The sequence below is a fragment of the Neurospora crassa genome, linkage group III (assembly GCF_000182925.2).
Source record: "Neurospora crassa OR74A linkage group III, whole genome shotgun sequence".
In the NCBI taxonomy this organism is placed as follows: domain Eukaryota; kingdom Fungi; phylum Ascomycota; class Sordariomycetes; order Sordariales; family Sordariaceae; genus Neurospora; species Neurospora crassa.
This window is the reverse complement of record NC_026503.1, coordinates 2,775,328-2,802,806: the sequence shown is the minus strand read 5'-3', so window position 1 is coordinate 2,802,806 and position 27,479 is coordinate 2,775,328. Positions and strand designations below refer to the sequence as shown.

Below are 27,479 nucleotides of genomic sequence, written 5' to 3'. Positions count from 1 at the left end.
TGGGAGCTTTTTTGCTGAGTCTAAATGGCTGCATCCAACCATCTTGTGTTTCCAATACTTGAAAAAGTATGTCAGCCACTTCACATGATTGGAATGGAAGCCTTTCTCGAAGCCCCTCTCGAAGCCCCAAGCCCCCGCAAGCTAACGAACACTGCATCGAATTCTCGATGTGGTATAATGCAAACGACTCCTCTCAAAGCCGAGTTCATCATGTGGCTTTGATGAATGCGTTCCCAGTCTGCTGAAGACTCGCAAAGACTGCCGGAGGCTTCTTCCTCCCTTGACTCCCCGCCAGACTGTGCCAGAACCAGGACGGAAGTCTGACACTGCAAGGTACACAGCCAACTGCTCATGATACATACTGCAGGTGGAGAGCTGACATGCAGACTGAGAAGCCGAATCGGGGGATATTTCGTTGCGGTGGGATAGAATCGTGGGTGTGGCTGGGCCCAACATTCAAATATGTAACTATCTTAACTAAACTGCCTCTGCTCCTGGAAGAACAAAAAGGCCGCGTCTTTCCACTGTTTCTAGACTTCCCGTCCCGGCGATTTTGAGGGGGCTGGCGGTGTTACAGATTGATTGGGAGGACCGGCTCCTGTTCAGCGTTGGTTGGCAGTCGGCAAGTCACCATCAGTGGTCGAGGTGGTCTCACTGTGGTGTATCGTCGTGTCGGGCTGGTCGGGTGGGGTCTGATTGTATGCAAGCCACATGATTTTTTGGCTTCAGCTGCGATTCGAGCCCCTCTCATAGGTGAATCATGTTTTTCGACGGACTTTCTCCCTGCAGCAGCTGCATTCGGTGCATTGAGGTTATGCCCTGGGACACTGTTCTAGGCGGCACGCTAGCCTGCTGCTAAGAGACACGCACAGGTGGAAAGCGGTCCCGTCCCTCCCTGCCTGGCTGCAGTGGTCCGCAGCAGTTGCGGGCTGTTGCGTGCGCGCGGTGCTGCCGTGGTGTTGTGCACATCATCCGTTAGTCGTACCCTAGGTAGGTACCTAGGTAGGTTGCCAGTGCGTTGTTGGGGTTGCAGTGGTCGCTCTTCCTCCAGGGCATTTCACAAGTGCAGGGCCCTTCCATCAGATTCCGGCGAGCAAAACCAAGGAACAAAATCGAGTCTCAAACCATGGTCGCGCCAGGCAAGAACGGGTGGTGCGCACCTGTACCTTGGTGTTCTAGCGTTACTACAGCAACTCCACTTTTCAAGAGAGTGAGGGGGTCAAGGCTCGTGCTGGTCGCTTCCCAGCCAATCAGAGGCCGTGGTTCATCCTGTTACCGGAGGATGCCTTCCATAAACACCACGACCAAGGTCAACCCCGGCGAGCTGGACCTCTCTCCTCCCCGTCTCCAACCTTCCATTTCCACGACTCCAAGCTGACTGCTGCTTGCCCTGCCATTGACCAACTCGACTCCCAATCCGCAACCCAACTTTGCACAGTACAGTCAACCCAACCCAAATTGCTGTCGTCGTCTTCGCCGTGGCCGTCGTCTCCTTGTTGTCAATTTCTTGCGCTCGACCGGCCATCCATCCATACCTCCGCAATAACAAGTCTGCAACCTGAACCACATCGTCATTTTTATCGCCCTCATTTGCGGTGTGAGAAACGCGTGCTTGACCGACTACTTGAATACGACCGGGTCGCCAATCAGTTGTTGATATTTCCACGAGGATTGCCAGTGCAGCACCCAAGCGAAGCGTCGCATCGCAACCCAAGCGCGTCCCTGGAAGTCCGCCATTTCACAACCCAACTTGTACACAAGCACAACGGGGACGGCCGCCTCTACCTCTCTCTACTTTCTTCTCTACTTACCACACATTTCCCTCGTGTGTGTATGCCCTTGCTTTGCGCGATCTTCAATCTGTCTCAGTGCGCGGTACCTTTTTTGCTGCCTCGCCGATCCCTTACCTACCTTGCTATGCCATCGCTATAGCAAACGGCTCCCGCATCAACGCAAAGTAATTTGGTTGTCGACCACCACTCCTCCCTCCTGCCTGCTCCATCGAGCCACGCCCAACCGTCCATCACCACAACCATGGCGTCGGAGGAACCGGTAGGGCGCACCATCTCTCCACTGCCCTGTTGGGGCAATGACCTCATTGGTTCACTCACCGCTAACTACGTGGCGCGTCTAGGTGCATCCCCTCCGCCTTTCCAAGGGCAACACTATGCCTATCCCGTCCAAGACGCAGAGTGCTATCCCTCGGCCGCTATCCGAGATCTCGCCCACGGAACAGAGAAGGAACTCGCCCGGTTCCAGCCAGGCACAGGCAAAGGTAAGCCAATACATAGCCGCTAGACCCAGGAGCAGAGCTCCATCAACTTCTCCTTGCTCCATGCATGTCGCATATCTCCTTGGCCTCCACTGCCTGTACCTGCATTCACCATGCTAACGTCGGAGGAACAGTCCAAGATGTCGCCTCTAAATACCGATTCCTCCCCCTTCCAGTCGTCGCCCATGTCGCCCGTGGATAACGCGACCTCCCCGCGTGTATTTTGGCAAACCCGTTTCAACTCGGAGAACAGTCTCGATAGTCGCACCGGATCCCCCTCGCCTGTCCGTCGCTCCTCCATCGAGCGTCTGCAGAAGGCGTCCCGCGTCAAGAACAGCAACATTCTCGCCTCCGAAGTCAAGCCGGGCCAGGAACCCCCTCGCCCCCCGGTCGAACGCCCGCTGTCCAAGATCCAGGGAAACGCATTTGGTGGTATGGGATTCAGCGGTTTTCGTGGCCATGGGAGGAGCCAAAGCAGCACCAGCATCCCCGTCTTGAGCCCCCCTCTTCGGCCTACTGCGCCTCCAGTCACCCTGCCTGCCCAGGCTCGCCCGGAAACACCGAATAGGGATAAGGAGCAAGGAAGCCAGAGCCTGTCCACCTCGCCCATGAAGTCATCGCTCTCAAGCCGATTTAGGAGCAGTTTTGACCACGATAATGGTACATGGACGACAGACGAGAACGGCAATGAACTACCAACCGGCAGAGCGCTCCACCGCCACGCAAAGAGTGTCACTTTTGATGCCGCTCCGCCTCAAGTGAACGAATACGAAATGGCGACCCCGGATCTATCGTCAATCGGCAGCAATTCCAGAGAGGGGAGCTACGATTCGGAGGAAGACGAGGACGACGATGATCATTACATGTTGCACGATGATGATCACAGTGAAAGTGGGGACAGCTTTGATGCCTCGCTTGAGGATACAGACAAGACCCCCGTTGTTGGCCCAGAGGACTGGAGACAGGGCGAGAACGATGACCCTTTCTCGAGAAGTGTCGGCTCGGAGGGGACTTCGAATGGTGACCATAGGCCATTGCCACCACTTCCTGGACAATCATCCAGGAGCGATTCTGCCTCTCCCAACGCCCTTTCTCCTGTCAGGAGCCTGCCTACTCCTCCGCCGGCTCCCTTGACCAAGGCGGATATGCAAAATATCGGCACTGGTAAAATGTCTCTTGAAGAGCGCCTCAAACTAATGATGCTTTCTGACGATGGCAAACACGCTGCTGAGCAGCAGCGGGAGCGTCGTATGCGTCGTGCTGGTACCCACGCCCGCGGCGAGGGCCACAGTTCTGAACGGGAGCCGCTGAGCAGCCCTCTTTCACATCCTGAGGAGGATGAGGAGGAAAACGATACCATTGGAGATCTTGAAGACTACCAATTGCCACCGCGTATCTCACGCGAATCGATTCTGCGTCGGGTCAACGGTAAGGGTGAGCGGGAGTCGGATTATAACTTCTCTGACCCCCCAACCTTGTCTCCGCCTCGGCAATCAGCTGCCTACGACCCAGACGTGCCAATTCCTAGCACCGAAAACGACTCGGACTTCAGCGATGAAACCGACAGCGAGGAAGAGGGAAGTGTCATAATCAAACGTCCACACCATGATTACGACAGTGAAGACGACTATTCGGTTGCGGATACGTATGATCATACCGAGACTGTCGACAGCGAGGCGGATGCATCCGAAACACACCGTGACGATGAAACCGAAAGCCAGTACTCTGTTGGCACAGATCCCGAGAAGGACGATCATGAGGATGATCAGGTATCCACCCCAAGGGCATCAATTACCCCTGCAATTGAGGTGCCCGCGGTAAGAGACATCTCTTCCTCCAGCATGAGCGGCTCTCTGGAGCTCTCCAAGGAAGACAAGGATGGAGATTTTGCCGAGGGATTGGAGTCATTCACAAGTAAACCTGCTGAGTCGGAGAAGGCGAAGGAGCCCGAGCAAGTCGCTGAGCCAACAAAGAACAAGGAAACGGAAACGCTGGCCGTGCCGGAAATCCACGTCGAACAGAGGCCAGCAACGCCCAGCAAGAAGAAGGTGCTGTCAAAGCCCGAATATGATGGCTCGGGTTGGGGAGACCCTGATGACGAAGATGAGTACGAAGAAGAGCCAGGTACTCCAGAGTCCGTGATCCACCGTCCCATGCCCGACAGTGATGAAGAAGAAGCTCGCGCATCGCCCGCCATCCCGGAACAAGTTGCGACCATTAAGTCAGCGTCTGGTTCCAAGTTGAAGACTCGGCCGTCGGCGACACCTGCCGATATTGAAAGCATGCGTGAGGCTCGTCGCCATGTTAGCCGTGAAATTCCCGCCACGCCCCAGATTCCAGAACGCCACCGTAGCCGTATCTCGAAAGACATGGAGCCAGAACTCCTGAGAGCCTCGGCCGATGATTACATGATGCGCCATCCTAGCTTTAAGAACCGCAGTCTCACCCTAGATATCGATGTTGGCCTCAGCCTCGAAAGAGATTTCGAGAGGGTGATTGAGGCGCAAAAGGTTGTTTTTGACAATTTCCTAAACAAATCCCACACCACAACCGGAGGCTTTACTTTCACTGGACAAGCGTCCGAGAGCAAAACCAAACCCGACCCAGTTCCACAAGATGTATTTCTCGATGCTAACGTTACGACCCGTAAACAGCGCGGTTATCTCATGCGACAGAACACCAAAATGGTTACTGCCAGTGATAAGGATGGCGACGATTCTCGTAACGGCTACCGATCCGCGGGCGGCTCACCCGTGAAGGCGAATCGTCCTCAGTCGTGGACAGTGGAGCCGTGGAATCCTCAACCGAGAAAGAGGAGTCTAAAAAAGCGACCCAGTACCACCGGGCCGGTGCCACCACTTCCTGGCCAGGAGAGTAATGCCACGGCAACAACCTCGACAACCGAAGACGACCTCAATGCCGGGATGGAGGGGCCAGAGAGCGGGGAGAGGGGTCGGTTGTTCGTTAAAGTGATGGGAGTGAAAGATCTCGATCTGCCCATTCCAAAGAGTAAGTCTCCTGCTTTGACGACAAAAGGCGGTTCGACTAACCATGCTGTAGACGAACGGACTTGGTTTGCTTTGACCTTGGACAACGGCGTTCACTGTGTGACGACGGCTTGGTTGGAGCTTGCCAGAAATGCACCCATCGGCCAGGAGTTCGAACTTGTTGTACCAAACGACCTGGAATTCCAATTGACTCTGAACGTCAAACTGGAGAAGCCCGCCCCGGTCAAGCAAAAGGCGATACCATCTCCTGCAAAGATTACCAAGGCCAAGACGTCGACATTCAGCAGAGTGTTTGCTTCACCCAAGAAGCGGCGCGAAATGGAGATGCGACAAAAAGAAGAGGAAGAGCGCCTGGCGCAACAGCAGCGTGAAGCTGCTGCCCGGCAAATGAAGACTCAGCCTACGGCATGGGATCTTCTCTCCCCTTTGGCCGCCGAAGACGGAAGTTTCGCTCGTTCCTATGTGTGCCTTAAGGAGCACGAAACGCGCTGTTTCGGACGCCCGTATACAGTGGAAGTTGCAGCCTTCAACGAGTGGGCTACGGAAGAGGCCGGTTTTGCCTCAAGCGTCAAGAGCAAGCGCGGTAGTACCGGGCCTGTTCGCCGTGCGCCGTATAAGATCGGAAAGCTGGAACTCCAGCTTCTTTTCGTACCTCGTCCCAAGGGAGCGACCGATGAGGATATGCCCAAGAGCATGAACTCGTGCATTCGCGAGATGAAGGCTGCTGAGGAGCGCCTGGCCCAATCTTGGGAGGGTGTTCTCAGCCAGCAGGGTGGAGATTGCCCGGTATGTTTGCGCTCATGTCCCGTAATGACTCTTGACGTTCTTGCTAACAAGGTTTGTTATAGTACTGGCGTCGCCGTTACTTCAAGTTGGTTGGTACTAAGCTGACCGCCTATCACGAGGCAACTCGACAGCCACGAGCAACCATCAATCTCGCGAATGCCAAGCGGCTCATCGATGATCGTCGCGCCCTCATGGAGAAAGAAATTACTGGCAAGAACGGCAAGCGCCGTCGCTCTGCGTTCGCCGAGGACGAGGAAGGCTACATGTTTGTCGAAGAAGGGTTCCGGATTCGCTTCAATAACGGCGAGCTGATCGACTTCTACGCCGACAGCACTGAGGAGAAGGAGGGCTGGATGAAGGTTCTCGGTGAAGTCATTGGTCGTGACACGATTCTTGCTTCCGATGACGACACGGTAACGGGCAGCCCATCGAAGCTGAAAGGCAAGTGGTGCGAGTTGGTGTTGAAGAGAGAGGAGACGATTCGCAAGCGTGCCGAGGGCCGACGGGTACACTCGAGAACGAAGAGCAGTCTTGTATAAGTCAGGCTGGCTCTCGTTTGCGCCAAACAAGTGTTGTAATGTTGAGTCATGAGAACATGCTGTGAAGAGATATGAGAGAATTGGGAAAACAAAACAGATGATGCATGGAAAGAGGTGCCTTTTGGTGGTGGAAAAGCCCGGTGCTTGGAACCGTGATAGGGCACCGCGCGTGGAGTATGACATCATAGAACCATGATCGTGCTCTTTTCTGCCCGTCGTTCAGCGAAGCGCGGGATTCACGGAATGCACACTACATTGCATACATGGCATTTGGGTGCATTGCGGTGGTCTGGTACATCAATTCTGGCTCTGGCATGTTTGACGGGTGGATAGCAAGCGTCGCATAGCCTCGCTGCCTTCTTTTTATTTCTTCGCTTCAACAGGACCAAGGTCATTTTACTACTTGTCGTTCTCTGTTTTTTTTTTTTTTTTTTTTTACATATCTCTCTCTCTTTTCTTGCCGGGCTGGTCTGGATCTGGAAGCTTGCTGGCGCGTTGGTGTTTGCTGCCGGTTGTTCTATGTTGCCATCATTTGAGTAAAGTACACACGTTGCCGAGTAACACACACTACTTAGTACCTACCTACTCTTCATTGTCTAATTGGGCTGGTGCCCTCCTTAATTCTGTCGAATTCTGGGTGTCTTGTTAGTAGAGCAGTAATAAGACAAAGAAATGCGAGCAGAGATAAAGAGAGAAAAGAAAATCTTTCTAAGAATTTGACCTTCGTAACTGGTCATGAGCTGTCCGCACATAGACTGAATTGTAGCTATTGGGGTAGGTGCTCGGTTTGCATATAAAGTTGATTCACGAACGTTGCTCCGTCGTGATGATAGCAAGGACTGACTGGTCTCTTCGTGTTTGCTCCCTGCATCGAAGTGTCGCCCACCATCTCGAATCATGAGGTTGCGCTTCAATGCTGATGAGTCAAAGAGGTAGCTGCGTCATTTCCACAATGTTTGCAGCGTGGCCTCAGCAAGACTGATGCCCGAGGGAACTTGAAGGCCTGCCCAAGGGTGAGCTAGTTGCGAGAAAGGCTCAAGATGTATCAGAGCCCTTCCGAACCGGTGTGGAAGCATGTGCTCAAAACATCCGGCACCAGGCTGACAACGACTCAAATATGATCGCCTGACACAGTTGTAAAACGCGCCGGGATGTCTTGTCCTCCCGGCCATGCCGTCCACGGCGAGCACGAGGCAAGGACGTAAAGAGGGGGTCCAGCGCAGGTGAGAACCAGAACCTCGCCTGACCCAAAAGGCAAGAATCATCAATGAGGCACAGGCCCAAAACGCGCTCCTCACCTCCTCTTCCTATGCCCGCCCTTAGCCTTTCCACCCATTCCCCTTCCTCCTCTCCCGACAGGTCCCGAGTTCTCCATACTCCTGATCTCTCTTGAACTGATGGTAAGTTGTGCGCCCCTCATCTTTCCTATACCAGGCATATCCACCGGCCTGTCTCCTCCACTCCTCTTCTTCACAGTACCCTTGCCCTTGCCGGACGCCTTCTCCAGGATGATGCCATTCTCCCTGGCCTCCCGCCTCCTCTTCTGCTCGTACGTCTCTGACGCCTTCTTGATGCCCTTGCGCATGTTCATCGGCATCTTCTCCTGCTCCAGCACACTGCCCTTTGCCCCAAGCGCTTGCATGCGCATGTCCGTCGTCTTTTTGCGGATGCGGCCCTCGGCGAAGGCGCGCGTGTTCTTATCGGTTTCGGCGGCGGCGCTAGAGAGGTAGTGCGACGCGTTGCCGCCGGCGGCGGAGAGGATGTGCGACTCGGCGATGAGGCGCTGGAGAGCGAGGTCGTTGGCGAGGAATGCGGCGCTGTCCTCACCCTCACCATCCTTGTCTTTTTTGGCCTTGGTGCCGTTTGTTTGGGAGTTGGAGTCGAGGATGGCGTTGGGGGGTTTGGAGGACTGTGGTTTTTAAAGGTGGGGATGTGTTAGTGAACTCGTCCGTCCTCCCCAGAAGAGTTGAGTAACACGATGAGAAAAGTGGAAGAACGTACCAAGTAAGCTTTTAGCTCCTTCTTTGACATCTTGGACGTATCCACCTTTGACGGGTCCTTTGAGTAGTCCACCACCATTACCTTAGGGGCATCCTCATCATCCTTTTCCTCCTCTTCACTGTCGCTGCCACTATAATCCTCCTCATCCTCTAAGCCGGAAGAGTCGTCTTCCGAGCCTGAATCTACCGCATCATCGTCCTCAAGTATTTGGTCCTCGTCCAAATTATCACCGACGCCGTCCCCATCCTCTTGGGCTTTCCTTGTCTTGTTTTTGGTCGACTTTGATTTCTCGGCCTTTGTTGTGGTAGTGGTAGCAGGAGCAGAAGCAATTGGTTTGAACCGAGCCTCAAAGGCGCGCTGGAAAACGGAAAGCGCGTCGCTGATATCTTGTTGTTCCTCTTCTTCCTCTTCGTTTGCCTTCTTCACGGGCTTTTCCTCCTTTTTGGCGAGTTTCTGCTTCTTTCTCTTGACCTCAAGGTCCTCCGCAACTCGCTTTTTCTTCTTCGCCTCGGGCTGGGCGGCTATGCTTTTACGCTTTCCTAGTAGTGTGGCTGACGGCATTTTTTAAGACGACGTTCGACGACGAGATACGAGACGGTATGCAGTTGAAATTAAGTTGGTGTTGCGATTATGTTGCAGCGGGTTGGTTTGCCGCAGTCCAAAATTTTTGGCTTGCAGTTGGTCCAATGCTGGACAAGGGACCATCTGGGGCTTATCGATAAGGTACCTCTAGCATGCATGCAGCTCCCCTTTCGGGTTCCTATACCTACGCAGTAGTCGGCATGCAGTGGAGTCAGGGAGGGATCTACAGCACTGTGTCCGGCACTGCCCGGTAGGGTACCTCTAAAGCCCACTGAACACATAGGGCTACCCTACTGAAACATAGCGAGTGGCATCCTTGATTGCGATTACGGGCTCGTCACCTCACCTAGGTCCGGCTGGGCCCAGATGGTGACGCCCGGGAATCTCACATTCCATCCATCCCATCCCATCCCGTCCTGCGCGTCACCCACACTAGAACCTTGACACCTGAAGCTTCACCTTTTATCGAGTCACATCAACAACTCAACAACTTAAACCCCCCACCCACCACCCTACACCAAAATGACGCGCTTCCGCCCCTGCATCGACCTCCATGCCGGCCAAGTCAAGCAAATTGTCGGCGGCACGCTCGACAGCGCGACCTCGGAACTCAGGACCAACTTTGTTTCTCCCCACCCCCCTGCTTACTTTGCCAAGCTGTACCGCGACAATGACTTGTCGGGAGCGCACGTCATCATGTTGGGGCCGGGGAACAAGGAGGCGGCCTTGGAGTCGCTGAAGGCTTGGCCGGGCGGCTTGCAGGTCGGAGGCGGCATCACGGATGCGAATGCGAGGGAGTGGGTGGAGGCGGGCGCTGAGAAGGTTGGTTGATTTTAGTTTTGTGTGGTGTTTTGGTCAAGCGGTTTCCTGGTTTTACCTCAAATGGGACAGGTATTGGGCATGGCTGTTGTTTGCATTTTGGGTTTGAGTTGGGGAGTTGTGGAGGGGCATGTTTCTGTTCTCCTTCCCAGAACGTTTTGTTTGTTTACTTTCCTAAAGGGGTGCCGCATGCTATCATGATCCATCCCTCTGACCTCTGACCTCGGGCTCATCGAGCTTCCCTTCCACCGTCGTTCATACCTTCCTTCTCTTTTCACAAGATCACCCCGCTAAAATGTCCGCTTCTACTATCACAGGTCATCATCACCTCCTACCTCTTCCCCAACGGCAAGTTTTCCCAGTCCCACCTCGACGCCGTCCTTGCCGCTCTTGACGGTGACAAGAGCAAGCTGGTCATCGACCTGAGCTGTCGCCGCCAGGGAGACGACAGGTGGTTTGTCGCCATGAACAAGTGGCAGACTATTACTGACATGGAAGTGAGCGAGGGTAAGTCTATATTTATGTCTTTTCGTTCCTCATTTACCATTTGCGTCCTGTTCTGGTGTATGACTCACCCATTGATCCAATTTTTTTGACTCAATCACACACAGAATCCATCAAGGCATTGGAACCTTACTGCTCTGAATTTCTCATCCACGCCGCCGATAACGAAGGGTTGCAAAAAGGCATTGACGAGAAGCTCGTCCAGCGGCTGTCCGAGTGGTGTTCCATCCCCGTTACTTATGCCGGCGGCGGTCGCAACCTGGAGGACCTGGAGACCGTCAAGAGACTGAGTGGTGGCAAGGTTGACCTGACTATCGGCAGCGCGCTGGATTGCTTTGGTGGAAAGGGTGTCACGTTGCAGGAATGCGTGGAGTGGAATCGCCGGCAATGAGTAGTGCGTTTGCAGCATAAGATGATGTGTGTGGAAAAACGAAACCAAAAGGGGGGTGAGTGCTGTGTATAAAGAGGTAGTCATATACCCTCGAGTGTATTCGGGTCTAAATACCTATGACCTCAGACGCCCTGCTCTGCCTCAAAACGCGGAATGGAACGACGATGCAACATCGGCTGATTCACACCAGTCTTTACGAGCACGTTTATTGAGACCGTTTCTTGATAAGGGCAGCATCAGCAGCATCGGAGACTCGGTGTACGAAGACTGTTAGGAAGGGAAAGAGTAAACAGCTGTGGGTGTCAGAGGTGACGTTGAAAACGTCAATAAACAAGCAACAAGATAAAATTAGTCTATCCGCAACAACTAATGCAGGGGCGACCACATCGTTTAATTTCTAGATACTTGTGACTCACAACTGAAGATGAATGGATAATGAGACGCGTGGAAGGCGCACCCCAATCCAGTTTTCCGTTTTGGCAGTATTTAGACCTGGCCTGGTGGCCCGCCACTCCTTTACTCTCCTCCAAGCCACAAATCCAGCATTTCGCCCATCATTAGAATTACTTCGTCTCAATGACGCGAATCCAATGACATCCCTGTACCCGCCTACCGTACCTTGCTCATCACTTACAACCCATCTCCGCGGAGCCGTCTCGAGACAGAACAAAACAAGCAACTGTGACCCAAAAACGGATACGAAACCATAGGCGACCCTTGCGTTTACATCCAGTCAAGGTACTGTCAACCCAACAACTATACAGAATCCCTTCGCAAGACCATCCCTCACTTCTCACCTCTTCTCTTCCTCCAACAGCAGGTCAGCGGGTCAGTCGACGAAGCCCACGCATACTCAGAGAATATCAAGACCACCACCACCATCACCACATAACACATTATAGATCATCTCCTCCTGTCATCCACCAAATGGACAACAAGCCTCCCCCAAAGCACGAATCCGTCGGCCAAAAACTCAGCGGTAAGCAAGAAGAGGAGCTGGAGAGATCAATGAGGCTGCTTCAAAGCAAGATGGACAAGGACCAGTGGGAGGCTGAGAAGAAAAAAATGCACGAAGCGGAGAGAAAGGCCAAGGCCGAGGCCGCCGAGAAGCAGAAGATGAAGGAAGAGGCTGAAAAGGGTACTGGCACTCAGTAGCAGGGGCAGGACCAGTGCCAATGACGACTGACAAGGCTACCGTGGAAACCACTGCGGAGGCTGGTGAGGGAGCTAAGAGTGGTGATAAAGGTGAGGGTAAAGGATAACAACGATGGATTGGTACGGAGGGTGAGGATAGATGGGGAGAGTGTTAGGTAGGGCATGTAAGGTTGGGAGAGGGGGTTAAAGGAAGCGGGAAAGGAAAAGGGATGATTGATTTAGAAGACGGTAGCATGCATTTACGCCCAGATGTGGGGAGCGGATTGAGAGGCGATTTACGCTTCACGCGGGCAATTGCCAGAAGGAGCGGGTGTTGATATATCATTGAATCACTCCATTATTCTCCCCTATAAGCATGTTCTGGCCTGCTTCAATGCCATGTCTGCGTAGCGCGTCTTCGTTGTGTTCTGAACCTGAGACTGATGATGCGCATCTTCCCTACTGCGATCAACAAAAGCCTCCTTCAAAAATTCAAAAAAAAAGGAAGAAGAAAAATGCAAACACCCAAATGCTTTATCTCCAGCCATCCCGCTATTCGATGGAAATCGCAAAAAGCTCGGTCGCCCAGGTAAGCTAGTGGAACGAACCACAATGCTCCAGCTGCAACGTACGAAAACCATGCCACGAGTACCGCGCACCCGGCAATGTTTTCATCAACGGAACGGAACCACTGCGCCATGAGACCAGCACAGCAGAGCCCGTTGTGGTGAAGGGGTCAGATGAGAGACGTTATATGGTGCCTGCAGGCTGCAGCCGGCAACTTTGGAGCGGGCAGGAAGCGTCTTGTCGTCCAATGTTTCAGGGTGATCATTCCTTGGTGCTAGTAGGAGACGTCTCAACCTCCATCTCCATGTCCTGGTCTCTGTCGACGTTATCACTCCCCTTGTTTTCGCCGTCCTCGCCCCTATTCTCCCCGCTACTCCCCGGCTCCGGCGCCACCGGAAAATGCAGGTGCTTCCAGTCCTCCAGCTCCTCCGTTACTGACCGCAACCGGTCCCGGATACTCTCAATCGCATAACTACCCAACAGCAGCCTCAGCGGCGGGTACGAGCAGTGGCCCAGCTGCCACACCAAGTCCGCGCACTTCTGGGCACTGGTCGGCTGCTTATCGCCCAACCACTGCACCATCCTTTTCGCATGCAGCGCCGGCGACGTCGCATGTGAGTACGGTTCACTGGCCGGCTTGATCAAGAAATGGCCCCAGCGGGGCACCATAGATGTATCAGCCTCGTCCCTCCTTACCAACCCCGGTTCGACGAGGGTGGCCTTGATGTTGAACGCGTCGACCTCGTAAAGCATCGCCTCAATCAGACCTTCCACCGCATACTTGGTCGCACAATAGGGTCCCAGACCCGGCACGCCTAGCGCCCCAGACGTAGAGCTGAAAATGATGTACCGCCCGCCGTGCCCTAACTCGCGGAAATAGGGCAGGCTGGCCTGGATGATGTGCACGGTGCCCATAAAGTTCGTCTCGAACTGGTTGCGGATCTCGTGCTCGTCCTGATCCTCGCACGCGCCGATGACGCCGTAGCCGGAGCAGTTGGCGATGCAGTCGATGCGCCCGAACCGGTCGAGCGTCTGGTCAATGACCCGGTTGACCGAGGCGTAGTCGCGCACGTCGCACAGAGTGCCGAAGGCGTTCTCTGCTTGCGGGTGGTGCAGGTGCGCCGCAGCCATCTGCTCCCGCGTGGACTCGAAGATGCGGCCTACGATGGTGACGAAGTCGCCGTGGTTGAGGCAGCTCTTGACCAGGGAACGGCCAATTTGGCCGGTGCCGCCGAAGACCTGCGGTAGGTGTGTGTCAGTCAAATGAGGGGTTTTGGAGTATGGGAGGGAATGAGGCTTCTTACGATCCAAACTAGGGGCTTCCGTGGTACGCCAGGCTGTGGTGGATCGCAACTCGCTGGGAGTGCGACCTTCCCCTTTTTACTAGGAGTCTCACTCCCGGTTATGCTTGGAGTTCCTTGTTCCATGACGGCGAGGTTGTGATGAAGGGCGGTGGTTTGAATTCGATGTACTCTGAAGCGCCAGAAGGCCCAAGTGAAGGTTCCTATTGAAGCTCAGGGATAACAACTGGCAATGCCGGCGGTGCAATGTGCGATACGCAGACGCCCGCTCTATCGAATCTCATGTCATTGTCACGACCAGTGGGAATAGCAATGATCTAATGACCGAGTCAAGGCCTGAGGTGTCGTGGACGAAGCTTGATTGAAGAAAAACGTGATACGATGATGAAAACAAGGGGTGTTATGAAGTCCCGAAGGAGCATCAGCCCTAACATGTTCACGAGATTGGATTTCACAGGACACATGAAGGTGTTAGTCAGACCCCAGTAGTTGCATTTCTCCCTTCCTGGCCCGATACAAGCATTCGCCCGCCTTAAGTGATCTCTACATTCGCTTCCTATCAATGCATGGTTATGTAAGTGTACGAATGATCCGTTTATGGTAACTTGATCGATCCTGTTAAACGTGTGTGTTTCACGATGTTTTTCAAGCATATTTCCTTGTTGAAGTAACATTTAAATCTTGTTATTAAGATGATTACCGATACCGTCAGCAGCTGCACTGACAATGGCTCATCTGGATGCTCCGCAAGGACCATAAGTCGTCACCAAGAACACGTCCCTGGCAGCAGCACAAGCAGCAACCCTGTACAACATCAATGTTTACTACCCCTGAACTAGAAATCCGGGCGGTCGTGGTAAAGCCGAGCCGGGTGATCAAGTGCCGAATCGTTGTATCGAGGGGGCGATGGCGCAATTTTCGTACAGCATCTCACCAAAGAAAAACCCCTCCATACGTCACCCGCTTTTGTCGTAGAAAAACATGGGCATGGTATGATACAACCCGGCCACAACCGAAAATTTGTCTGTGGCAGTGTGAAATCCGGTCCAAAAAAAAGGCCTCCATCTGAAGTGTTTCTTGAGAATAAGGAATGAACTCTATATAGTCTATACACATCATCACACTTAAACCATCATCCCTGAACCATCTCCAACCATCTTGTTTCCACCTAGCTTGCTGGCCCCACAATTCATCGCAACAACACCTAGTACCAAAACCCCGCGGCGTCGTCTCATTGATACCTCTACCCCCCGTTCCAGAAGCAGACAACTATCAAACAGTAAAATAGCCCGGCAAAATGAAGGCCTACTTCTACGACAACCTTCCTGTAAGCTACCTCGACACATGATCCAACGGGACTCACTTCGTTCCCTGTTTGCCTGTCTACATGGGTTCCCGTCATAGAAAATCTTCCATTCCTTCCCCAGGCCCAACACTCATCCATCACCCGTCACTAACCACGTAATAAAAAAAAATGATCAGGGTGATCAACGCCTCCCCCACGACTCCGGCAAGGAAGTGACGGTCGCGGAGCTTGAAAAGGTCGGCGTCCTTTACTTCCGGTTCCCGGATGTCGAGGGCGTAAACACACTGGCGGCGGAGCGCGGCTACAAGAACCGGGACGAGATCATCGTCTCGCCCGAGAAGATGGGGGCCATCTACGAGACGAAGGTGCGCCAGTTCTTCGACGAGCACCTGCACGAGGACGAGGAGATTCGGTACATTCGCGATGGTGCCGGGTACTTTGACGTGCGCAACGAGGGCGACGAGTGGATTCGCATCAAGCTTGTCAAGGATGATTTGATCATCCTGCCTGCAGGCATTTATCATAGGTTTACTACTGATGATACCAACGTATGTTTATCCCTATTCCTGTTTCGGTGGAATCGGCATCCGATTTTTGGAGATGGAGAACTGACATACCCTTTACCGTGTAAAAGTATATCCAGGCTATGCGTCTGTTCAAGGAAGAGCCCAAGTGGACGCCTCTGAACCGTACCGAGGGGCTTGATGAGAACCCCTACCGCCAGGAGTATGTCACTCAGTTCCTGAAGGCCCAAGCTGAACAGGCATAGGAGCAGCCAAAAGGGATGGGACATAGCCTTTATAGCCACCACAACTTGAAACAAGGAAAGCACAAAACAACACGCTAGCCGAGTTCGCTACTTTGCGTTAAGCGCCACATATCTATACCCAAATGCATGCGAAATATCTATAGCACCTATCAACTAAAGTCTGGTGTGCGACCATTCAGGTGTTTCCCTTTTTGCCATACCGACCTGGCCGCTACCTAAGCTTGTGGTAATCGGGCTTTCTGGCATAGCTGGTTTGACGTGGACCTGGTTTTACTCTTCCTCTGATATGTCATGGTGTTGTCCTGAACGAAACCGCAAGACCGCATGCATAAAGTGCGCTACTTTTGTGCCGTAGTGAATGACTGTCTTGTGTCAACTGATCCCGAACTTCCTAAAAACGCCTGGTATCCTCCTTTTGAAACAGAAATGTCAGCAAATTAGCATGACCTAACCTGTCATGCAGTTGTAGCCCGTGGTCCTGACTAGGATTGTACAACCGGCTTCCCATTCCCCAATTCACACGCCTTAGCGGACCTCGGGTGGCGCAACTTCGGGAGCGCCAGCGACTGCAATCTCGTTGTTGATACCATCCGTGGTCTCCTCGCGTGGCCGGCCCTCTTTGAGATCGTTGTTAGCATATTGTACATCGGAGCAGCAAAAGGAAGACTACATACCAAAGATACGACGCCACCACATGGGCGGGTCAAGGGGTCTTGAGCCGCCGTGAAGAGGAGGATACACGTCGGTGAAAAAGTACCAGATATGACCAATGACCATGCCCATCAACTCATCCTTGGGAATTGTGCCATGAAGGGTCAAGCTAAAAGCCATGAGTACCCACGGCAAGTAGGGTGCGCTAAACACCAGTAACCCAAGGAAGCTTAACCGGGTATCTGGGTTACGGCGAGACCATATGTAAACCAGCGTCGACGAAAGCGGATGGCCGAGAAATGGCATGGAAACGAGCGGCGACAGGATCAGGAGGAACACCATGGCGTACAGTAACAGCCATGAGAAGTGTGCTGGTGATCGGCCTGCCGATTCTTCGAGTAATCGCGAGTAGCGTTGCAGGAAGTAGACGTGAAAGAGAAGGTCGAGGGAGAAGGGCCCGAAGTAGAGGAAGGTGGTGAGTAGTCGCCAGTACTGAGCAGGAACACCAACAGCAGCCATGTCAGCGAACTATTTCTCTCGTAGAAATATGAACATGTACACGACGAACCTGTGACTTAACAAATACGGCGCGGTAGCTATAGAAGAGCTGGAAGGGAGTTATAAGCTCGCACTGGACCAAGCCACTCATGAGCATGGTTGCCGTCGTCCACCACCTTGTACAGATGGGCATCTCCCAGAACCACGTCTCGAGCGGGAAGCGGCCGGCATCGCCGCCACCACCACCGATCATCTGGTCCATGGTGAAATGTTCGTAGAGCAAACGACTGCGCAGTTGGTGTTGATTCGTTATCGGATGCTTGGCGGGTCCTGTCTGCCGGGCGATAGCGGCGTCGCTAACACGGATGGTATGAATTGGGTACCGTCTCCAATCTGGTGCAGGTTCAACGGCGACGATGCGTGGATTCGGATTGGAACGAGGAGCAATCTCTTGACGGAATACGTTTGACCTAGCTATGTGATAACGCCTACCCCGAGGGAAAAGAGCGTGGGAGGTTACGTTGATGAATGACTAGATGCCGCGGTGTTGATGATGTCGTGTCCTCTACAAGGTTTCCAATAGGTGCACAGTTTACAAGCTGGTTAGGTAGGTAGAGGTAGTAAGTAGTCTCAAGACGGGAAGCAAGGAAGACGGGGCCACGGGCTGGCGGGTTCGCTAGCGGAACTAGTGTATGGGGAAAGGCGGCTGCAGCTGCAAGTGTGGCAGTGGAAAGCGCTGAGGTGCCGTGGCCACTGGAAGCGCTGTGCGTCGAACTTTGACAGGGGCGAACGACATGCCCAGATATGATACTATCCGTAGTGCCTACCTATGCATTTATGCATACCTAGGTAGGAATGTAGTGTAAATGTATGGACGTTGACAAAGAACTGCTTGGGCCGGACCCCACATTTCCCCGCTGCCAGTGATCCAAACCCCGGGCTGCGTGCCCCTGCCCGCTGAGGTACCTCTAGCGGACTCCCATTCCTCGAGCTCCATTATGGAACCCCACAAAATTCACTGTGACCGAGCGGCGCGCCCAGTCGCGATCAAAAAGAAGCGTAGACCTACGCGTCAAGGTTCCCCATTCCAGCGAGTCGACGTTAGACCCAACCACTCCCCTTGTGTACAGACACCGTGGATAATAATTGTGTGAGTTGGCATTGCCGGCTTTGTTTAGTGGGCAACCTCGGATCTTCTTTGTCCTCTTTCTTGCCTTTCGATCCCGACAGCGACTTTGCTCATCCTTGCTGCCTTGCACCGCCGGCGCATCCACTCTAGAGCTCCCGACGTAAACAACAACACCGACCCAGCTCTCCGGTCTTTGGTCAATTGCGATCACCTAGCTTCAGCTTCCGCTACCTCCACTTCGCTACATTCAAAAACGACTTATCGATAAACAACGGCCTCAAGCTTCGCCATCCGAGTGCGTCACTAGCGAACCAACCACCTATCAATACATTCACCATCATCGATAAACAACAATGCCACCAAAGAAGGGAGGAGTAACAAAGTCAAAGGCGGTGTCTAAGAAAGCCGCGGCGGTGCCGACGCCCAAGGCCACTCCCCCGGGAAGAAGGAAGTCGCGCGCCAGCAGTGTTCAGCGTATGTCGTACCACTCCATCCACCTGGTCCCATCTACGGCGGTGCTTTCAGCGCAACATACCTAAGGCGCGCACGCGCGGAGAGTATCGATCCATTGGATACGACCCCAGTTAGGATCGCATGCAGCTAACATTGACAAATTCAGCCGGCGACCCCGTCCCCCAGGGCAAGAAGAGGCGTTACAGACCCGGCACGCTTGCGCTCAAGGAGATCCGCAACTACCAAAGGACGACAGATCTCTTGGTTGCCAAGCTTCCCTTTGCGCGATTGGTACGTATTGTTGTTTATGCATAGTACGCTTCTTCAAAAAAAAAAAACCTGATTCCGTGACTTACCCTTTCTTGTAACCGTAGGTCCGCGAAATAGCCATGCAATTCCGCCCCATGGACGAGGAAATGCGTTGGCAGTCGCAAGCCATCCTGGCCCTGCAAGAGGCCGCCGAGGCCTTTCTCGTCCACCTGTTCGAGGACACCAACCTGTGCGCCATCCACGCCAAGCGCGTCACCATCATGCAGAAGGACATCCAGCTGGCTCGCCGGATACGCGGCGTGTGGGGAGGTGCTGGGTGGGTATGAGTGTGATTAGCGCATGGCGGTGCGGCTGATGCAGCAACAGCAGCGGTAGCGGAAGCGGAAGCGCAGTCGAAAGTTGTTGCTACTACTACTACTACTTCTACTACTTATTACTACTGTAATGGACCATAAGGTTTAGCCTGGCATGGTCTGGCTATGTCAATTTGGTCCAAGTCAGTCAGATATCCTATCTCGAGCAGCGAGAAGGGAACGGGAGGTGTTAGGGAAGTGGAAGGGATGAAATTGCCAGGGTATGGGTATTCCCAAAAGTTGAAGGCGCGCGACGTTGGATCGTGTCTTCTTGCTCGGTTGGGTTGTAGGAAGGGAGAGGACACGGGATTGTGATATGTCCCGTGACTCCGCCTACAGAAAATCCCATCGCCAGTACGACGGCAGAAAGAACGATGAACGGACGGCAGCCAAGAATCTGCGCGCACTTGGATGACTTTAGCTGGCTCAAACAGCTTTAGCGTGGGGGCCAAAGAGAGAGGGGGGGGGGGGGGGGGGGGGAGGGGGTCAAACGCATAATCTGATTGGAAAGAAGGGCCATGAGTGCGAAAGGGAAATCTGGCCACTCTCTGGCATGCCAGGTCGGAGAAGTCTCGATGTGTTTTTTCGGGACGGTCAATGGTGGTCAAAACGCGACAATTCCAGTCAGTGGTTGGCGGAAAATGGCGCGGCTCGGCTCGGCATTGATCTCAAGTATGTGTATGGGTGTGCTGGTTTGATCTTTGGGTCGGCAGGCAGGCGGCGGCGGCGTTCAATGGCATCCCGTGGGGAAGATTATCATTTGATTGATTTTGCGCTCAAGGAAAAGCGGCGTTAAATATTGTGTTTTCAGAGACAAGAATGAGTATATATACGTTTTCGCATTATTGTCGAGTCTATTGGGACATGCGCCTGAACTAATATGGATCCGGAATTCGTCTCTTGGGAAAAGAGAATAAAGATAAAATATCATAAAGATAAAATATCATAAAGATAAAATATCATAAAGATAAAAGGAAAAAAAAAAAGGATATGGATTGCCCATACTAAGCACAGATTGGGTAGACAGACAGCGTCCTCTGTACACCAACGGTCATACACGAAGCTTCTGTGAATACCATCGAAAAGGGAAAAGGGAAAAGGAAAAAGGGGGCCGGCTGTTGATAACCTGGTAGTCTATGTGCTTAATTTCCCGTTGGGCACTCAATACAAGCTATAGTTTTACCCAGTAACTGATCCGATTTTCAATAATCATAACCATATGCTTAGCTAATGCCAGCATGATACGTGTGCTCAGTGTCCGCAGTGCCGCTCGCTCGACTTCTCCGCTGAAGAGCAATAACAAGTAAACATAGATATATGGTCATCAACAACTCTGAAGGTACTTTTTGAACCCTCTCAAAGCGCAACCAACCTCTACATTCTGTACCTTCTATAACGCTTTTTTTTCCCTTTTCCTTTCTGTTCTTCTTCTTCTTCTTCTTCGTCTTCCGTCGTCTTCTTCGTCTTCTTCTTCTTCATTTTTTCTTTTTTTCTTTCTCTTTTTTCTTTCTTCCTGGTTTGGTGTGTTCTGTTGAATGAATTGACATGAGGAAAGATTATACAGCTCCCGACGAAGAGAAACAAAAGACCGGGTTAAATCAACCTCCAACTCCTCTCATGTGCCCATGCCCTATCGGGATTCCGTTCCTATCCACCAAGTACATCGCACCAGCATGGCCACCGTGGCTGGGATGACCATGGCCTTGCCTCAGTTGATCAATGCTATGCATCAACTGTTCCTTTTCCCTCTCAAGAGTATCCCGTTCCTTCTCCAACGATAATATGTAACGCCTCGACATATCCAACACCTCGGCCTTGCTCAGACGCCGTTCAATACTAAAGTCAAGCGAAGGGTGTTGGCCCGGTATAACGCTACCACCACCACCATTGCCGTTGACGCCGTCCGGGTCCCCGCCACAGCCGCCGATCATGGTCATCGATGAGCGCACAGAGTCCGGGAGTACAGCCAGGAGCCTCTCAAACTGGGCATTGAGTCGGTTGCGGTACTGCTTTTCCACCAAATTATGCGAGTTGCGCGACTTTCGCTCTTCCGGCGTCTCTTCCGGTCGCGGCTGGATGTTCTTGGGAGCCCGTGAGGCGCTTCGCAGTTTTCCTTTGTTCTTGCTCAAGGCGGCAGTTGCAGACGCGGTCCCTTTCGCGGCCTTAGCAGCACCTCCTGGTACTGCTGGTGGCACTGCTGCGGCTGCGTTGAACGGTGACGCGCAAGATATCGGTGTCATGATTTGGCCAAAGGCCTTCTTTTCGCCGGTATTCCACGGACCGTCCTCGCTCTTGTTGCATCCCTCCATTGACACGGTAGTAGTTTGGACCCATCGATGTTGCTGCGACTGCTGCTGCTGCTGCTGCTGTTGCTGATGATTGGCTCTCTCATCAATGTTTGCATAAGCGACGCCGTCCGAGTGATCCGAAAATCCAGTGTCGGATGGCGCGCTGATTGACTCGAATGTTCTCGCAGTCGGTGATGCTATAGCTCTTTGGGAAGGCGTGTTCGATCCAACGCTGTTAGGCGGGTGACCGTTCGCCCACAAGAACCCAAACCCGGGCTGTATTGGACTCTGGACAACAGGCGGCGATCCGTAAGTGCTACCGTCACCAAGGCAAGAACCCGAAATATCATGCGAAGGCGCGAATTCGTAAGGTGTCAAAGCCGGAGGTGCTGGAACCGCCGTGTGTTCGCGGTTGTACAGAGCGGCGGCGCTCGTGGATGGTAGTTGTTGTTGCTCCCACCCAGCCCCTTGCTGATAGTAAGGAGGCTGCGTGGGATTCTCAGGAGTCGGAACGTGATATGACGCTGTCGTTACAGGGAAACTTGGAGAAGTTGCAAGCGTGGTTTGCCGGGCTGAAGAGGCGAAGTTCGGATAGGGTAAGCTCGGCCCGCTCCGCTGGTGTGTGGTGTGGATTGAAGTGGTTTGATTTTCGGAGTAAGTGGCGTGTTCGGGTATGCCAAGACCTTTCGGACCGCTGCCGAGACTGAAGGCTGAGGGTACTTCGGTCATCATCTCCTGAAAATGCATTGTGATATGTCAGTTATACTGCGATGGTCGGATTTGCTTGCTTGTGAGGCGTATAAAGGCATGCGTCTAGTCCCGGCCCTCCATCTCACGTTATCTCTACCAACCTCATGACTGCTTTTCTCCCTTTTCGTCTATCTGGATGACCCCGACAACGAAATTTCCTCACAGTGGTCTCCTGTCTCCCAGTTCACGATGCTCTCCTGATCGACCATGTAATGACCGGCAACTATGCCATATACGCACCGAAGTCTTAAGCATCAATGAGGACATTTTGCTCACTCGAACTCTTGGGTTTCAAGTCACCCAGTCATCCACATAGGCAGCCTTGGCTGTGGAGTCTGACTTGCTCGAGTTTCTTGACCTGTAGAGCCTGCACGACACAGCCGTCTCCAGCCACTTGGGTGTTTGAGGGAGGGCAATGCTGATTCTCTGACTGTCCCTCCGCTCACCCAGCTGGTCCAGCCCTCAAATCGCTAAGCAGGGGACAGAAATGGTTGACTTCCGAGTGAAAAGGCTCGGTTCAGATCGGAAAAAGGCGAGTAAGGCAATAAAAGTTTGCGTACCTCATATGTTCCGGCGCCGTAGTTGTCGAAACCCGGTTGATCGCCGTAAGTTCGTGCCATCTTTTGAAGCGGTTGTGTCCCAGGTTATGCGCAGCGGAAACCCAAATACGCAAAGCCGGGAAATTTGAAGTTTTCGGTGAAATATGGCGTGGCCCACAAGCAATTGGACACTTGACTCCTCGTTAAAGGTCACTATATACTTCGATGGATAGATGACGACCAGGCTAAGATCGGCTCTTCCATTCGCTGTCAACATTCAGGTGGTCCTCAGGCCGCCGACGCCTCGCTCAGCACAAATTACCTAAGTAATTTACTCCGTTCGGGATCAAGGGATCTCACAGGTTTCTCGCCTATCCAGTCCAGCCCTAATATGCGGAAGTGAGACTCAGACGGCTTTGGGAGGTTGTGCTTGCCGTATGCCCAATGCCCGTGGTAGATCGAGCTTGTTCGAGATTGGTCTTGTTTGCGCTGGCCGTTGTTCTGTCGTCCAAACTAAGTTCCGGCTACCCTTAAGAAACTGGTAGAAGCACAAGAATGGGGCAATGCTTGTTGAGAAGGATGAATGGTGGTGGAGTGAGCGCCTATGGCTTTCAGGTCTCCCCACCTGGTAGTCAGTAACTTGGGCTAAACCTAAACAAGTGTGCCGTTCAGATGTACCATGTATGTATAGGGGGCGGGACGGAGGGGATTACCTGATCTCCCGAGTTGCAGGTCAAGTGGCTGACAGACCCTCGTAGGAATACCACGTACGCAGTAATACTTCCGAAGATATGAGCGGAGGTTATGGCAGCCACTGGCTTCGTGGTTACCTGCTCGGTCCGAGCCGCTGGGCCTTCCTTAATATATGACACTCTCCTACTTTCTGTGCAGTGCCGCCCGTCCTCGATCCTGTTACATTTCTATCATCCCTTCTTGACATTTTGATTTTCAGAGGGCTATGGTTGATCCGGCTGCGGAGTGACTGTAGCCGCGGCAGCCGAGTATATAGCACCGCGTTACTCGACATGGCCGGTTGGCACGCTCGAGTGTCCAGTATGTTGCACCTATACTTGAAGCCACGTCCGCCACTATTCGCCGTCCTTACCTTACCGTGGACAATGAACGGTAAAAAGTGTGCACACCCACACAGCCGAGCAAACTTTTGACGGCGATGTGGAATCACCCCTGAGGTACTGAACCCCAGGCGCCGTCGCTCTGCCAGGGTAGTTGAGGGTCGCTGACCCTGGTCGGGCCTGGTAGAGACCGGACGATGTCTCCTAGCTTATGCCTTCTGCATCTGGAAAGAAATTCGGGCGGAGAGAGCAACGATGGGATCCATCATTTTCGAAAGGAAAGATCTCACTGCAAGAGTGGCAGATGATGAGCGAGTGACCGATGAAAATAGCAATTCCGATGCCGAGTTCGTCGTTTTACCGCCCGTTTCCGCTATGACGAAGAGAACTATTGCAGAATCCATATAGCAAATTAGTTTGGTCCGTGAATGCCAGGCTGTACCACAGCCGTCGTGACACGTTGGTGGGCAATGCTCGTCAAGAATCTTCAAGGGTATGGTGACCAAGGGTGACTGTACAGGCCAAATTGTACTGTGACATCTGTACAGAGTACTCGGGAGTAGTAACCGTCAAATACATAGGCTGCAGGGTGGGATTCATGTTGCAGCCCTAAAGGAGTCCTACATTCGACTGCTAAGACCGGGGAGATTATCAGGTTGTCTTGCAGGACGTTCCTCAGCACTGAGGCACTTGCAGAGATCCATAGTCCCATCGGCTCAACGGGCCAGCAATGGTAGCACCGTCATCACCAAAATAGGCCAGGAACTGGAGAAGCCCCATTGCGGTTTCCAGAATCAAGAAATCGGCGAATCAGAAGAGTGCAATGCTGCGGTTGATCGCGCTACGGGGCGACTAGAGTGGTCCCGTGTTGAACGAATAAGCTGCTATTCAGAACACGCCGATGGAGTTGGCTGGATTTTTTTTTAGACCCCGGCAGACCGTCTGCTCCATAGTCTCCCCTTTGGATGGTCGCCTTGGGTGTGGCCAGTCTTTCTGTCTCCTGTCTCCGGTGGGGAAGGGCTCCAGACCAGAATCGGAAGAGGCCGGGGTTGACGAAGCCGCGCGCATTGTGGAGGCACTCGCATGGCATCCGGCTTCCGGTCGCGTGTTTGCTGAAACTTGAGGCAGCAAAAGCAACGGCAGACTGGGACGTCCGAGGCAGATGCGCAGACGGGCTGCTGGACAGGCTGGTTAACAGACAGAGCATATCGTACTGAGGTGGATAATGATCAAATGCTGGTTTGACAGCTCTGGTCGTCTCGTCGCCACGATAAGACGACGGTAATATAGGGCGGACAGTATGGGGAAGGAAGCCCTTGGCCTGCTTGGGTACCTAACCCTTGGGATTCAGCCCTCGATCTTGGTAGCGCAGAGTGCTAGGACAGATGAGACAGGCCTTGAGGTGACAGGCCTTGACAGGCATCGCGCGGAAAGCGGAAGCTGGGCAGGGATTGAAACAGAGCCGCACGTGATATTTGCGGTCCAGGGGTGACGCCATCCCAATGAATGCCAGCGTAAAATGGAATCGGTAGGCAACGAAGAAGAATCTGCGCTAGGTCTTGTGTTGTTTCCATGCCAGAAATATTGGAAGATGTGAGGTGATTTTTTATGGGCGAGCAGCGGCAGATACGACCTTGGATGAAGTTGGCTCGATACCTCGACACACAAACTAGAGGAGGCAGAAACCTGGGACATACCGTGACCTGGTCCAGAGTTCAGGAGGCCACGTAGAGGTGCCTCCACTGTCTTATGCACCAAACCGGTTCGACCGAGCAAGTCCCGGTTTGCGGAAGACTTCATGACTTCCGTTGCCTTTGACCCAGCCGTGACTTCCATGACAGCAACACAATCGGAGTCGGATTGGTCGTTGTACGGGATGTGTTTGTTCGTAAAACCGAAGAGAAGAGAGTATGGCCTGATTGCAGTTTGGTTCGAAAGTCGGAGGGCAGGAGGATGGTATCCAGGTGCAGACCGACTAGACCTACAGTCGACTAGTGTAGTAGCGACCTATGTCCTGCTGGATGGATGCTGGGCGTTTCGTCCCCGCATAATGACTGGCGAGTACGATCGGATGGAGATCCCCGCCCAACTATGTAGGCTTTCAGGTTGTATGGACTAGACGTAGACGGTACATAGTAGCCCAGATGATGACCCCAATGGGACAGATGAATAAGGACGGCTTTTCGCTGTTTCTCTCTCTCCGTTGTGGACTTGCTGCTGCTGTGCCGGCCGTGGTCGGGTACTGTGTCCTCTTTCGCACACAAACAAGTTCGTCTGGTAGTGTAGAGCAACGAACCGAAGTCACATGAGTGCAGCTTGTGTGGTTTTCGCAGGCGCCTTTCATCATGATCTGCGCCGCCATTCGATTTTGCGGTCCTCGATTCCTTAGGATCGTACATACACCCCAGGTGGGGCTATTGGGGAGTTTTTGAGATGGAGCGCAGCCATGGAGAAGCGGAAGGGCAGCCTTTGTTTGTCGGGACGTCAAGTACAACTGACGGGAGTGAGGGGACACCTCAGGAACTGTTGTTCCAAGCAACAGCCCGCGGACAACGTCGGCCACATCTGTCCTCATAGCCGAACAAGCCAAGATGGATTGACCAACTAGGTGAGGCAGGAGTCCGAAAGACGGGAGTCTCCCCCGTCGCCGTTTCATCTGGCAACGACGCCTCAACCTGGAAGGCGGGCCCAGAAGCTTAGATCACCCATCTACCGCGGCCGAATTATCGTGTAGCAGAACTTGACACTTTCATCACTCCCCAGCCATGAGGAGACGCTCTTTGTCCAGGCTCAGACTTCTTGCTTCGACATTTGGCCCTTCGACTTGACCAAGCTGTGGCTCCAGCAACCTGAAGACGATATGTGTGTTTTCCTCGACATGACCGGGTTCCCCATCTGCAAATACTCTCAAGTCTCCTTGAGTAAGTGCCGTTTCCTGTCAGCCCGAGATTGAAGCAGCCGGAGGTGATACATGCGGTGCTAATGGTTCCTCGTGGTACAGCTGTAAACACGAGTCGCACCTGAGTTCGAGATCAAAATGGCCCTTTACCACAGCAATTGCCAACGCCGAATCGAACTCGAGAAAATTGAACAAAGGGTCCACGTTCATGTCAGACGACACGACACAACTCGATGTGCATTAGAGGACCTGCCTAAAAGAAGCATTAGAAAAGTTGCGCCGATGCTCGAAACGGAGCACGTCCGCGTCACGGTGCTGTGCTTGACTTTCCGTATCCCCGATGGGCTTGTTCCTGTACTGGCGCGCTGCGTCTCTGCTGGGCACTAGAGCCCGTCGCTCGCATGCAATACGACCCTCGACGGCGGCTCTGGCAGATCGCTTTAGCAACCCTATTCGTCCACGGCAACCGAGCTCGGCGAAAGTTCATGTGATGGAAGGCGCACACTGGTCGTCACAAAGGAAGGGTTATCGTTGGAATAACGTGATTTTATGCTAGGCTTCAAAACAAGAGTGGGGTGCTTCTGGAAAGTGCAAAGG

At 53.1% G+C, this 27,479-nt stretch overlaps 10 protein-coding genes across 14 annotated transcripts; 6 read left to right on the top strand and 4 right to left on the bottom strand.

The window, feature by feature from the left end:
* Positions 1-1,346: 1,346 nt before the first annotated feature.
* bud4 (bud4-like) lies at positions 1,347-7,314 on the top strand (the record flags this gene model as incomplete). 2 transcript variants are annotated; one of them, XM_011395470.1, is made up of 6 exons in its annotated part: positions 1,347-2,052; positions 2,135-2,275; positions 2,407-4,782; positions 4,927-5,281; positions 5,333-6,066; positions 6,129-7,314. In XM_011395470.1, the coding sequence occupies 6 exons, from the start codon at positions 2,035-2,037 to the stop codon at positions 6,603-6,605; spliced, it is 4,101 nt and encodes a 1,366-aa protein (XP_011393772.1). In that variant the 3' UTR covers positions 6,606-7,314. The 2 variants fall into 2 exon arrangements, with proteins under 2 accessions (XP_011393772.1, XP_011393771.1); XM_011395469.1 differs by having other exon boundaries at positions 2,035-2,052; positions 2,407-5,281.
* NCU00151 (hypothetical protein) lies at positions 7,292-9,253 on the bottom strand. Its single transcript, XM_951571.2, has 2 exons — positions 8,607-9,253; positions 7,292-8,514 (listed from the first exon to the last, which is right to left on the bottom strand). The coding sequence occupies exons 1-2, from the start codon at positions 9,165-9,167 to the stop codon at positions 7,900-7,902; spliced, it is 1,176 nt and encodes a 391-aa protein (XP_956664.1). The 5' UTR covers positions 9,168-9,253; the 3' UTR covers positions 7,292-7,899.
* A 257-nt stretch (positions 9,254-9,510) lies between these two features.
* his-7 (histidine-7) lies at positions 9,511-11,337 on the top strand. Of its 3 annotated transcripts, XM_011395467.1 has the most exons (4): positions 9,511-10,010; positions 10,325-10,514; positions 10,619-10,978; positions 11,132-11,263. In XM_011395467.1, exons 1-3 carry the CDS (start codon positions 9,711-9,713, stop codon positions 10,900-10,902), a joined length of 774 nt encoding a protein of 257 aa, XP_011393769.1. In that variant the 5' UTR covers positions 9,511-9,710; the 3' UTR covers positions 10,903-10,978; positions 11,132-11,263. The 3 variants fall into 3 exon arrangements, with proteins under 3 accessions (XP_011393769.1, XP_011393770.1, XP_011393768.1); XM_011395468.1 differs by having other exon boundaries at positions 10,325-10,355; positions 10,520-11,337; XM_011395466.1 differs by having other exon boundaries at positions 10,619-11,337.
* A 22-nt stretch (positions 11,338-11,359) lies between these two features.
* On the bottom strand, positions 11,360-14,330 carry NCU00148 (short chain dehydrogenase/reductase). Its single transcript, XM_951568.2, has 2 exons — positions 13,908-14,330; positions 11,360-13,842 (listed from the first exon to the last, which is right to left on the bottom strand). The coding sequence occupies exons 1-2, from the start codon at positions 14,028-14,030 to the stop codon at positions 12,865-12,867; spliced, it is 1,101 nt and encodes a 366-aa protein (XP_956661.1). The 5' UTR covers positions 14,031-14,330; the 3' UTR covers positions 11,360-12,864.
* On the top strand, positions 11,395-12,436 carry NCU00149 (hypothetical protein). Its single transcript, XM_951569.2, has one exon. The coding sequence runs from the start codon at positions 11,830-11,832 to the stop codon at positions 12,055-12,057; it is 228 nt and encodes a 75-aa protein (XP_956662.1). The 5' UTR covers positions 11,395-11,829; the 3' UTR covers positions 12,058-12,436.
* Positions 14,331-14,902: 572 nt separating the features above from the next.
* NCU00147 (ARD/ARD family protein) lies at positions 14,903-16,365 on the top strand. The gene is made up of 3 exons (XM_951567.2): positions 14,903-15,231; positions 15,387-15,758; positions 15,845-16,365. The coding sequence occupies exons 1-3, from the start codon at positions 15,202-15,204 to the stop codon at positions 15,977-15,979; spliced, it is 537 nt and encodes a 178-aa protein (XP_956660.1). The 5' UTR covers positions 14,903-15,201; the 3' UTR covers positions 15,980-16,365.
* On the bottom strand, positions 16,041-17,928 carry NCU00146 (ER-associated proteolytic system protein Der1). The gene is made up of 3 exons (XM_951566.3): positions 17,199-17,928; positions 16,654-17,122; positions 16,041-16,596 (listed from the first exon to the last, which is right to left on the bottom strand). Exons 1-3 carry the CDS (start codon positions 17,388-17,390, stop codon positions 16,505-16,507), a joined length of 753 nt encoding a protein of 250 aa, XP_956659.1. The 5' UTR covers positions 17,391-17,928; the 3' UTR covers positions 16,041-16,504.
* Positions 17,929-18,101: 173 nt separating this feature from the next.
* On the top strand, positions 18,102-19,793 carry hH3v (histone H3v). The gene is made up of 3 exons (XM_951565.2): positions 18,102-18,731; positions 18,877-19,001; positions 19,085-19,793. The coding sequence occupies exons 1-3, from the start codon at positions 18,611-18,613 to the stop codon at positions 19,304-19,306; spliced, it is 468 nt and encodes a 155-aa protein (XP_956658.1). The 5' UTR covers positions 18,102-18,610; the 3' UTR covers positions 19,307-19,793.
* A 473-nt stretch (positions 19,794-20,266) lies between these two features.
* NCU00144 lies at positions 20,267-27,205 on the bottom strand. Of its 2 annotated transcripts, XM_011395465.1 has the most exons (4): positions 23,624-27,205; positions 23,233-23,518; positions 22,932-23,167; positions 20,267-22,356 (listed from the first exon to the last, which is right to left on the bottom strand). In XM_011395465.1, the coding sequence occupies exons 3-4, from the start codon at positions 22,989-22,991 to the stop codon at positions 20,932-20,934; spliced, it is 1,485 nt and encodes a 494-aa protein (XP_011393767.1). In that variant the 5' UTR covers positions 22,992-23,167; positions 23,233-23,518; positions 23,624-27,205; the 3' UTR covers positions 20,267-20,931. The 2 variants fall into 2 exon arrangements, with proteins under 2 accessions (XP_011393767.1, XP_011393766.1); XM_011395464.1 differs by having other exon boundaries at positions 20,309-22,356; positions 22,932-23,527.
* Positions 24,239-24,910, top strand: NCU00143 (hypothetical protein; the record flags this gene model as incomplete). Its single annotated transcript, XM_951103.1, has 2 exons — positions 24,239-24,330; positions 24,532-24,910. 2 exons carry the CDS (start codon positions 24,239-24,241, stop codon positions 24,908-24,910), a joined length of 471 nt encoding a protein of 156 aa, XP_956196.1.
* Positions 27,206-27,479: the final 274 nt, after the last annotated feature.

Excerpts from the sequence above, each read along its gene's own strand:
- NCU00151 (XM_951571.2), bottom strand. The coding sequence starts at position 9,167 with ATGCCGTCAGCCACACTACTAGGAAAGCGTAAAAGCATAGCCGCCCAG. Across the intron at positions 8,515-8,606 it reads AGGAGCTAAAAGCTTACTTG|TCCTCCAAACCCCCCAACGC; the intron begins GTACGTTCTTCC and ends TAAAAACCACAG.
- NCU00146 (XM_951566.3), bottom strand. The coding sequence starts at position 17,390 with ATGGACCAGATGATCGGTGGTGGTGGCGGCGATGCCGGCCGCTTCCCG. Across the intron at positions 17,123-17,198 it reads CCGTATTTGTTAAGTCACAG|TACTGGCGACTACTCACCAC; the intron begins GTTCGTCGTGTA and ends GTTCCTGCTCAG. Across the intron at positions 16,597-16,653 it reads GTGGTGGCGTCGTATCTTTG|AGGGCCGGCCACGCGAGGAG; the intron begins GTATGTAGTCTT and ends ACGATCTCAAAG.
- NCU00148 (XM_951568.2), bottom strand. The coding sequence starts at position 14,030 with ATGGAACAAGGAACTCCAAGCATAACCGGGAGTGAGACTCCTAGTAAA. Across the intron at positions 13,843-13,907 it reads GGAAGCCCCTAGTTTGGATC|GTCTTCGGCGGCACCGGCCA; the intron begins GTAAGAAGCCTC and ends CACCTACCGCAG.
- his-7 (XM_011395466.1), top strand. The coding sequence starts at position 9,711 with ATGACGCGCTTCCGCCCCTGCATCGACCTCCATGCCGGCCAAGTCAAG. Across the intron at positions 10,011-10,324 it reads TGGAGGCGGGCGCTGAGAAG|GTCATCATCACCTCCTACCT; the intron begins GTTGGTTGATTT and ends CTACTATCACAG. Across the intron at positions 10,515-10,618 it reads TGACATGGAAGTGAGCGAGG|AATCCATCAAGGCATTGGAA; the intron begins GTAAGTCTATAT and ends AATCACACACAG.
- hH3v (XM_951565.2), top strand. The coding sequence starts at position 18,611 with ATGCCACCAAAGAAGGGAGGAGTAACAAAGTCAAAGGCGGTGTCTAAG. Across the intron at positions 18,732-18,876 it reads GCGCGCCAGCAGTGTTCAGC|CCGGCGACCCCGTCCCCCAG; the intron begins GTATGTCGTACC and ends TGACAAATTCAG. Across the intron at positions 19,002-19,084 it reads AGCTTCCCTTTGCGCGATTG|GTCCGCGAAATAGCCATGCA; the intron begins GTACGTATTGTT and ends TTGTAACCGTAG.
- NCU00149 (XM_951569.2), top strand. The coding sequence starts at position 11,830 with ATGGACAACAAGCCTCCCCCAAAGCACGAATCCGTCGGCCAAAAACTC.
- NCU00147 (XM_951567.2), top strand. The coding sequence starts at position 15,202 with ATGAAGGCCTACTTCTACGACAACCTTCCT. Across the intron at positions 15,232-15,386 it reads ACTTCTACGACAACCTTCCT|GGTGATCAACGCCTCCCCCA; the intron begins GTAAGCTACCTC and ends AAAAATGATCAG. Across the intron at positions 15,759-15,844 it reads TTACTACTGATGATACCAAC|TATATCCAGGCTATGCGTCT; the intron begins GTATGTTTATCC and ends ACCGTGTAAAAG.
- NCU00144 (XM_011395465.1), bottom strand. The coding sequence starts at position 22,991 with ATGGCACGAACTTACGGCGATCAACCGGGTTTCGACAACTACGGCGCC. Across the intron at positions 22,357-22,931 it reads ACGGCGCCGGAACATATGAG|GAGATGATGACCGAAGTACC; the intron begins GTACGCAAACTT and ends ATGCATTTTCAG.